This window comes from Mesitornis unicolor, unplaced genomic scaffold, assembly GCF_000695765.1.
Source record: "Mesitornis unicolor isolate BGI_N332 unplaced genomic scaffold, ASM69576v1 scaffold30104, whole genome shotgun sequence".
Lineage (NCBI taxonomy): Eukaryota > Metazoa > Chordata > Aves > Mesitornithiformes > Mesitornithidae > Mesitornis > Mesitornis unicolor.
The window spans coordinates 59,216-69,261 of NW_010182594.1; the positions used below are offsets into that span (position 1 = coordinate 59,216).

Here is a 10,046-nt window from a genome sequence, read left to right on the forward strand (position 1 = left end):
TTGAGGGGGTCTTGAGGTTCCCTGTCTCATGGCCAGGATCTCTCCTGCCATCTCTGTAGTCAGTCGTTCCTCCCCAGCTGACAGCAACCAGCGTCCCAACTGGAAAAAGGCTGTGAGTACTCAGAGCTGCTCCCAGAGATGTCTCCCAGCCAGCCCAGGTCTCCACGGTTTAAACCCACTGTCATCCCCATCCCTGCCTCTGTTCCTGCAGCTGCAGGAGGTAGCCGGCCTCCTGCCCACACCCAGTTTGTCAAAACAACAGAAACCAGCATAAAAGCAGACTCATTCAACATTTATGTAATTACACAAAGTGGGAAAGTGTCTCAGGTGACACTGCTGTGCCGTTATCAGCCCTCTGGCCACCACCAGCTGGAGTGGCCTCTCCAGCAGTGCTGGCTTACACTGGATGGCTGAAAGGTCGAAAACGTTCACCTCCCTCATTTTTTAGGGGGAGAGAAAAAAAATTAAAGCATGACAATCAGACTCACCCGATAGCGTAGCAGGGTCCCTACCCACCTGACATGGGGCTTCCTTCTCAAAGCACTGAGGCCACCACAAGGTCCCCATGCAAGAAAAACCCAGCAACCCCACTACCATGGGCTGTAGGCCAGCTCTCACCTCCAGGCTGCTGAGAGGCCAGCCACGTTTCTCTGCTGTAAACTGTTCTTAGCTGATGGCTTTTAAGACTCTTCCTTGTTTGAGAAAACCATGACTTAGAGAAGGGAAAAATGACAGGGCACGCTGTGTGTCTGTCACAGGGCAGCCAAGCCACTGGCTTTCCCGCTGATCACAGAGGCAAACATCCTTCTGGAAAGTGGCACATGTCAACCCAGAGCTGTCTGGCGTTCAGGCTCTCTGCAGTCCAGGACAGAAGTGGTCTCCAAACACCACCTTCCCATTAGCTGGATGATCTGGTCTTCAGCCCCAGGATTCATCATGCCTGTTGTGGTCCCACCATGGTGACGAACATTTAAGCTGGAGTATGGCAGCAAGGTGAAAGGCATTTTCCAGCCAGAGGCTGTCAGATGCACTCATTTCCAGCATCCTCTTCCAGCATCACCCTGCCCCTCCTGTGCTTCCCAGCCACATTCATGGGGCTGGGAAGTGACAGCCGCGTGCTGTGGTGTTTCTTGGTGCTGCAAAAGCCATAGTCAATCGTGTTTAACCACAAAACAAGCTGCTGGAGATCCCTGAGGAAATGCCAACACTTCTCCATCAGCTTCAGCTTGCCTTTTAACCACCGGCCATGGTGCAGAGGATCTGCTCCTTGGGCTGGCTGCTCATCTGGGGAGAGCCCTTGGGAGGGAGAAGGTGGCCTTTGGGGAAGAAACGAGCTACAGAAGTCCTTGGACTTGCTCCCCATGGCCATTGCCCGGCCTCACCGCTGGTAGAGCGTGATGATCCCTGCTCGGTGCAGGCTCCTCCACAGCGCTGCCTCCAGCATCATGTCATGGTTGGCGTAAAACACCAGTGGTTTCTTCTCCAGCTCGTAGTAGTGGTCTGAGAACTGCTCGTAGTTGGCCGTGATGAACCCATAGGCACTGACCTGTGGGGTGGGACAGACAGACAAAGGACAGGGTTAGGGCTTTACCTCAGGTCCTGTCCTTTACAGACAGGTGGTGGCAAATGTGGGACAGCCACCAGGACACTCTGGTCCCTGCCAGGAGCCTTACAGCAGCTACTTGCAAGCCAAAGAGGGGTCTCCTTGTTCCTGGGGGAAGGTGACCCCCCCCATTGCCTCTTACCTGGTCGCAGGCATGAAGTGCTGTGAGGAGCATGAGCGCGCCGGTGCTGGGCATGTAGAGCGAGCCATACTGCGAGTTCAGAAGCTCTGACCGCAGGAACCTGCCCATGGACACAGCTGGTCAGGGGGGTAACAGCCAGCACAGTACCACGGCCTCCCCAGCACCAAACCCAGCAGCACCCATCCAGCCCTCACTGTGCGCTCAGTGACGCACATGGTGGTTCCAGTGCCTGGGACTGCACTTTGATTCTGGGCAGCCACTGGTCCATACTGAAGAGAGCAGCAGCGGGAGGCAGGCGGTCTGAGCCCAGCCCAGAGCTGCAGCTGTGATCCTCATCATCCTCACCTCGCCGTCAGGTACTGCAGGAAATCTGGATGCAGCAACTTGAACTTCTCTGCAGATGTCTCCGGTCCAAAATACTTCTGTGGCCTGCAGCAGGGCAAGGAGAAGGGCAGGATTCATGTCATGGGAGTCTTGGAGCTACTTGGGGTTTATCCCACCTGGGACAGATGAGGGGTGAGGGCAGGCAAGTCATGCTTCCTCCAATGCATCACCAAAGGTACTGGGGGGATCTTCGGAGGCTACTCACTTGTCCCCCTTGTCCGAGCCCTCGGGGACTGGGCTGCCCTGGATGGCTGACTTCAGCATGAGGTAGTCACGGACATCCGAGGGGATGAAGATGTACCTCAGGTCCTGCAGTGGGGACACAGACGTGGCACTTGGGGATGCTTTGGGGCACTGCCCATGCCAGTGTGGCAAGGGCTGATGCCTCCTGAGATGGAGAGATTTGGGGGCAAGCCGGCAAGCCCAGCCTCAGGAGACAATTCATGGTCACCCCTCGAACAAGCCCTCAGGGTCTCACCTTGGCCTGGGGTATCTGGGTGAAGCCATACTCCTCATAGGCAATGAGGGAGTTCTTCATGGTGTTCACTGTGAAGCCATAGAAGGAGATCTTGGTCCCAACGTCCTCCTCGAAGCCTTTGATCACAGCACCGTTGAGCCTGTGTGAAAAGTGCAGGATTCACGTCCAGGGCTGGCCTCTCCCCAGCACCCACAACCCCTTCCTGCCCAGGCCCCTTCCGCACCTGAAGACCAGGTCGTGTGAGTCAATGGCCTTGCCCTGCTGTGAGCCGTTGAGGATGCCCCCGTTGCCCACCACGGCGCAGCGGACGCAGCCCTCGGGGAAGGCGTCCCGGTCAAAGAGGTGCCTGTTGGCAGAGGCGTTGAGGAGCTGGAGGGTGCTGCCCACCACTGGAATGGAGCAGAACACAGCTGGTCAGTGGGGAAAGGTGCACGCCAGCCCCACATGAGCACGTGTGTGCTTAAGGATGCAACGGCGCACACAGATGAGCTTGCGCAAGAAAGCTCACACCATCCTTGTGCAGGAAAGGGCTCTACAGGAGGGATAGGGCCACCAGGCACTCTCTCCTCTCCCAGATTTGGCGTCTCCCCCTTGTAGCCCCCTTAAGCTCCAAACTGTGTCCAGCTGAGGTTGTGGAAGGTATGGGGATGCATCCAGACATCTCCAGCCCTGTGAATGCTGCTGCCTGCACTGTCTGTGTCCCATCCTGACAATATCTCCATGCAACTGCCACCTCCCTGCTGTCCCCAGCACTTCCCAGCCCAGGGATCAAAGCCAGTGGCTGCCAGGGAGAGCAGAGTGGGTTTGGGGTAGGGAAGGGAAACAGCAGCGTGGGTTTGGGGTAGGGAAGGGAAACAATCTCTATCCACAACAATGGAGTGGGTTGTCCAGGCTCCTCCAGCCCCAGTTAATAATCATGCACACACTGGAGCTTTTATTCAGGAGAAAATGTCACAAGATGCATCAAGCAGCATTTGCAAAGCCGTCCCCTCTGCCCCGTGCCCTGGGAGATGGAGTGGGAAGAGAACAAGGTCCCTGGCTCCTCTGGAGAGCTTCTCCACCTGCCCCACATCTCCAGTCCCTTCTCCTGGGCTCCGCAGGCCCCTGGAGCTGCTCCACAATCTCCCATTGCCCTCCTTGTCCCATCTGAGGCCACCCCCATCCCGGTTGGGTCTGTACCTGCATGGGACAAGCCTTGCCAGCCGTAGGGGACATGTCGTGTCTTCAGCCTTTCCCAGGTCTCTGGGGTGAAGTGCTGGTCCCACATCAGCATGGGCGTGTCGAAGCGGAAGACGGCCCTGAATTTGGGGTCTGCTTTTGCTCTGGCCATCACTGAGCGGAGGCAGGTGCTCGGCTGGGAGGGAAGAGGACCCCAGTTCAGTCTCCAGCCTGGAGCTACCTTCCCTCCAACATCTCCGCCCCTCAGCAGGCACCAAGGAGAGGACAAACCCTGGGTCACCCAGGCAGGGCACTACCTCGTGCCTCAGTTTCCTGCTGCAAAACACTCTTTGGTGCCAGGCTCACCAGGACTGGGAGGACCAGGGCTCACAAAGTCACCTGAGAGTATGAGCCCCATGAAAGACTCGACACCTTCCAGCACGGACACCCTGCTCACGGCCTTTGCTGTACAAGAGCAGCTCCAGTGCCCAGGACTGGTCCCTTCCAGCACCTGGCTCCATCCTCATGAGTCTCCTGGTGGCCCAGTCATCACGGGTTTGGAGGTGAGTGATGCAGGCTCCAACCTCCACACTGGGGAGTTGCTCAGGGAAGCCCAGGGAGACCCACGTGCATGGACAGAGGAGGCTGCTCCTCCACACACACACACACACACACACAAAATCCTTTCCAGACAACGCTGCTGCTCCTCAGCTTCCCCACCCAGACCTTCAACCAACAAAACCCAGCAAGGAGGGGCAGGGGGAACACTACCCGTGCTCTGGTGACCATTACCTGCTTTCTGCTGGGCTTGGGCTCCTCCAGCTCAGCAGGCGGCTTGAAGGACTTCCCACTGGAAAGGAGGAAACAAAGTGAAGTTAAAAACCCACCACATGGACACTGGGGAACCCCACAGCGCGCAGGGGACTCCCAGCCCACACCGGGACCACCGCACACATCTTCCCCCTCACCTCTCCGAGCCACCTTCAAGGGCCCATCTGTGGCTGCCAGCTTGGTGTGGTGTCTCCAGCGCAGCTTGGACCAGTGGCTCCGGCTGCAGCAGGCTGGGAGGAGAACCAGCAGGGGCTTAGAAAGGGGGGTGGCATTGAGCTGCTGCACTCTGACACTCCCCTACGTCCCCCGAGAGCCATGGGGCAGGGTCATGCCACCTCCACTCAGGTCCCCTCCACCGCCCATCTAACACCATATGTGTGCGTTTCTGCAAGCAGAGAACTGCAAGTTTGCAAAATGCTGGATTTATGTAGAAAACAGCTGCTGTCTCCTGGTGGGTCCCACCTCCAGGACCCCATGTACCAAAACCCCCACCTAGCCCACCCTGCAGCCTTGGGGTGGACCCCGCTGAGACCTCCCTGGCTCCTCCCACCATCCCGAGCCCAAGCAGGACAGGGCTGGGACAAGGCAGGACACATTTAGTTGCTACACTGGAGAAGCAATCAGTAACTGGGATCTGGAGGCTCTGGGGTTGTACGGGACGCCCCTCTGCCACGGGGCCAGCCAGGGCATCCTCTAGTCCTTCATTTAGTGCTGGGGGACAGAGGCAGAGGAATTCCCACCCTGACCATCTCGGGATGCCCTGAGTCTCACGGGGCCAAGCAGAGCAGACCTGGCCTCCCAGTGGGTGTGGGGCTGGGGGCCAGGGGCAGGCAGGGGGTGGGAGCCCACTGGAGGGGAACAGGCTCCCATTCATCCCTGCACAGAAGGGCCCTTCAGAGCCCAGCCGGCAGGTGCTTGGGGCAGAAGGGGGGGATGTGGAGGAGACAAGGGCCCCCTTGTTATGGGATCTCTGCTCGGGAGCCCAGGGACAGGTAGAGGCAGGGGGGGAGCGGGGGTCTGCCTTCCCCCTGCCATGACGGGCATTAGGTTTCTGTCCCCACCACAGTCCCTGTCGACACCAGCAGCGCCACAGCCCTGCCTGGGAGCAGATCCAGACTCACTTGCAACCCAAATCCTGCTATGTGTCACACTAGGGGTATGTCGTGGCACAGGGGAACAGCCCAGTGCCTTGCCTGGGAGCCAGCACCGGGGGCTGGAGCATGTCCCCAAGCATGGATGGGTGTCAGGGCCAAACGGGCTTTAGTCCCAGCTTCCTCCTTGCACTGTCCCAGTGCCACCAGCTCCAGACAGGGTATGAGAGGGAGAAGGTGTCCCCCCCGTGCAGGGGCCTGAGCATCACCAGCAGAGCGGGGCACCCTTTTAGCTTGAGCCAGTGCATCTTGTCTCAGTGTCCCATAAAAACACAGCTCCCCTGCAAGAGCTGCTGCCCTGCAGAGCCCCCACCATTCAAAACGCACACATTCCAGCCCAGGGGCAAGGCCACTGTCCTAGTCCTGCCCTACGGCCGCATCCTGCCCTCCAAACCAGCTCATCCCCAAGGCTCATCCCAGGAGCACCCAAGCTGGTGGAGAAGAGGGAATGCAAATCCCCAGGAGGGTCCACCAAGGTGGAAGTGAGTCATCCCAGGGAGATGTTGGAGCTGCAGCTTTCTGCAAGGTCTTTCTGGTGTTATCACTGCAAGCATCTAAATAAACCCAGCCTGACCAAACCTGTCTGTTCCCTCCAGAGCAGAGCTTCCATGGCAGGGTCTGCGCACAGAGCAGCACCGGCGGGGAAAGGCCACCAAAGGGCTGTGCCAGACCTCATGGTTATGCCGGAGGCTGCTCCTTCAGCCCATCTCTGCTGGGTACAGGCAGTACATGCTGGTCAGAGCAGTGCTCAACCATCAGGAATCACACAGCAGCTACAAGGGTCAGCATAGCTGCAGCAAACACCAAGGCATCCCCAGGAGCTCACCCACTTGCTTCCTCCATCTCAGGACACAAGAGATCCCCAACCCAGGTGCCTGGCAAGCAAAAGCTTATCAACATTGCCAGCACCCGAGCAACGTCCTCGGGACTCAAGAAACCTCCCTGCTCCAAACCCAGTGCCAGAACCAGCTTCTCCAAGGTCCCTGGAGCCATTGCACGCAAAGCCCCTGCTTTGGCCACCCACCCATTTTCTGGCTGCAGAGGCACAACCCACCCCCAAAAGCTGTTACACTCACGTGCCACAGGGCCAAGAGCTGTACACAGCCTCTGTGGTCCTTACTGCCTCCCTGGCCTTTCTCCATCAGCCTCACAAGCCCCCGCTGTAGAACTCTGCCACCAAGCCCCTCCCTGAACTCTCCCACTCTGGTTTCTCCATACAGAAACTTCCCTTGGTCCTTCCTGGTTCATCCCAGGCACAGAGAACGAGGCACAGAGCCAGGCACTGGCAGCAGGAGGGTGCCGTGCTGCTCCCTGATGGGATGCAGGGATGCTGCAGGAGCACCCAGGGGGCTCAGACCCATGTTGAATGGGAGCTGGGAGCCACCATGTCCCACCTCCACCCATGGCCAGACTGGGTGCGTGGCACTTGCTCATCGCTCCTTCCAGGACTTGTGCCGACCTGATAAATCCAATCTCTGTGTCAGCACCTCGTGGCACTCGCATCCCAGCTGTGGGTGCTGGCGCCAGCTCCCCAGCATTGTGGCGGCTGCCCAAACCCTGCTTGGGAGGGCATGGGGTGGCTGGGCCACCCCCCGACAGACGGCAGCGCAGTGGCACGTTGGGGAGCCAAACGCTTTGACGTCATGTGGAAGGATGTGGCGAAGCACCCGGCGATGCTTGGTTGACTCAGAAGATGATGACGCTCCCCAGGACCGGCGATGCACAATGGGGCTCTGGGGAAGGAGTGGCCCATGGCTGCCCCGGCCGAGGCAGCGGGGCCAGCCAAGCCTGGGTACGCTCTCTCACCGCCATGGCATTCACAAATATGACGTCTCTGGTCCGTGGCCACCCCCCGTTTCCGGAAGATAACGCCGTGTATGAGTGTTGTGAGCATGCACTTAAGCCTTATCTTCAGCAAACACTCCCAGGGCCCCACAGACCCATTTGAGGGACCTGAAGCAGTGACATGAACATGGTTTTGGAAGGCATTTGCTCCATCCCACTGCGAAAGGCCAGGATCCAGAAAGCATCTTCCTTGGCGCAGAGCCAAGCAGCACTGTGAGGCTGGGCACAGCTCCACACTCATCCTGTCTGCACTAATAATAAAGCCACAAGCAGTCCCACCAGCTCACCGTTGGGATTTCAGAGAGATAACTGGGCAAAGAGCAGAATGGGGCTGCGCCCAGCCAAACCCAGAAGGTCCAGAATTCAGCTCCCTGCAGTGCCACTGACCAGCTCTCTTCAGGGATAGGGACATTTCACCCATCTACGTAGGGTCCTCACTGCTGCCACCAGCTTTGCACTGAACTGGAGAGGTACTTGGCATTGCCATGAGAATCTGGCCCTCAGGTGCAGAGCTGTCAGCTGTTTAACACCAAACTCAGCCCTGTATCCATCAGCAAGGCACCGCTGATTGCTCCAAGTGCACAGTTCAGGGTGCACAAGCAGTGCTCACGGGGTGGCATGTTTGTAAACATAGGGAATCGGCGTGAAGAGGACTCGCTCTGGTTTGGCTCCAGCTTTAGCAGTTGGGTTAAAGCCAAGAGGAAGACTCCAGTAGACGTATGGAGTGCCCATAGCTCCCTGTTACCTTGCCCTGGGCCCACCACCCCCCTCCGAGGCTGGATGTGCTGACCCTCGGCACCAGCTCCCAATCCCATGGGGCTCCTCCACACCCTGCTTCTGGGATGGGCCATGGACCCTGTGCCAAGGCGCAGCTGGTTTCCATTCCCAGCTCCAGCACGGTCCCTGGGCATGTTCTGCTGCCCTCTTAGACCTCAGTTTCCCCTGTTGTAGACATTGAGCTCTTTGTGGGGAGCTGCTCCACACCTCAGTCACGACCTGCCCCAAGCTGAGGGTGGAAACAGCCAAGCTCTGCCCAGGCGGTGGGGACACTTCTGCTTCTACAGGTCAGCAGGAGAGGGGATCTTTGCCCTGGGCAGAACAGGAGTGGGCACAGAGAGCCCCTGGTTCCCAGATGGGGAGGAGAGAGGGTCTGGAACCCAGGGCAACCCAGTCAGACACGTCTTGAGAAGCTCCCAGTGCAAACCTGGCCACACTCAGCTCACCCCATGGAGGACTAGCTCTGGTCTCCGCAGCATCCTCTGCACCCAGGCAGCGCGCTCTGCTGCACCCAAGGCACCCAAGAGCACCCAGCGTGGAGGCAGGGGACATCCATAGCGCTCTCCTGGCACTTTACCTGGTGCTCACAGGAGAGGAGGGTGCCTGGTCCCACAGGCCAAGAGCTGTGCAGGCTCCCTCACACCCTGCCTGCTCTCCCGTGCTCACCAGTGCCCCCTGGAGCTCCCCAGTGCTCCCCGGAGCACCCCAGGGGACTCCCTTGCCCACCTGGTGCTGGGGAGGATAAGATTCAGTAAAGGGGCTTGGGGAGCATGAAGAGTGCAGGGAAGGCAGACATGACCGCAAAGTAGGAGATGCAGATTGCTGGAGTTTGGGAAATTCTGCTGCCTCCGAGAGTTTGCAAATGGTGGGGGGGGCAGCCCTGGAGACCTGAAAAGGTTGTAGGCAGCCGTGCCCTGCCTTTGTAGCTGGCGGTCCCGCGGGGCAATCAGCTGTCTCCAATCTGAAATCAGCCCAGCGGGGACACACGGGGGTCCCAGAGGGTCTATCTGGCCGTCTGCTAAGGGGGGTTTGATGCTGCCGGGGGCTGAGCCCCTCAGCTGTGGGGGCCCCAGCAATAGTTTATTTGCACCGTTCATGGGCTGAAGCCGTGTAAGGACCTCTGCAGCCCCCCACCACCCCGGGGTCCCGCTTTAGGTGCCCCTGGGCTGTGCTGCAGGCAGGACCCGGTGCCCAGGTCCCCTCGGGGTGGGGGGCAGTGCCCGCTATAAGCACATTTCTCAAACCAGCCAACAACGGGGGGCACGGCTGGGACAACCTGCATCGAGGGGTCAACAGCACCCCACTTCCCCCTCCCCATCCCAGCGTATGTTCCCTTATTTGCACAACTCTGCCTCCCATTCCCCTCTCCCCATCCCCCCCTTACCTGGCTATGATCCTCTGGCTGGTGGGCGCCTCCACCGTAACGTGGTAGTGGCCAGAACGTGGTTGGAATTAAACCCTGCCAGAAGCAAAAGGCAGAGCCGTTTCCAGTGCGGGGACCCCATCCCAGTCACTTCAACCACTGGAGCAGCGCGGGCAAGCGGGAGCGTGGGAGCCAGAGCTGCCTGCACCGGGCACGCCGGGGTCCTGCTGCCTGCGGGGGGGCCCGCAAACTTCCCGACCCCTCTCCTCTCTCACTCGGGTGGGTGCGGACACGGCTCCGGCCTGGCTCTGTGG

At 59.1% G+C, this 10,046-nt stretch overlaps 1 protein-coding gene across 1 annotated transcript; it reads right to left on the bottom strand.

The window, feature by feature from the left end:
• Nucleotides 1-1,378: 1,378 nt before the first annotated feature.
• ST6GALNAC2 (ST6 (alpha-N-acetyl-neuraminyl-2,3-beta-galactosyl-1,3)-N-acetylgalactosaminide alpha-2,6-sialyltransferase 2) lies at nucleotides 1,379-9,874 on the bottom strand. The gene is given in 11 exon segments (XM_010183840.1): nucleotides 1,379-1,546; nucleotides 1,746-1,845; nucleotides 2,091-2,174; nucleotides 2,335-2,438; nucleotides 2,608-2,746; nucleotides 2,831-2,996; nucleotides 3,787-3,961; nucleotides 4,558-4,615; nucleotides 4,734-4,826; nucleotides 9,754-9,805; nucleotides 9,808-9,874. Coding segments are annotated over 11 exon segments (1,206 nt in total).
• Between the last annotated feature and the right edge of the window lie 172 nt (nucleotides 9,875-10,046).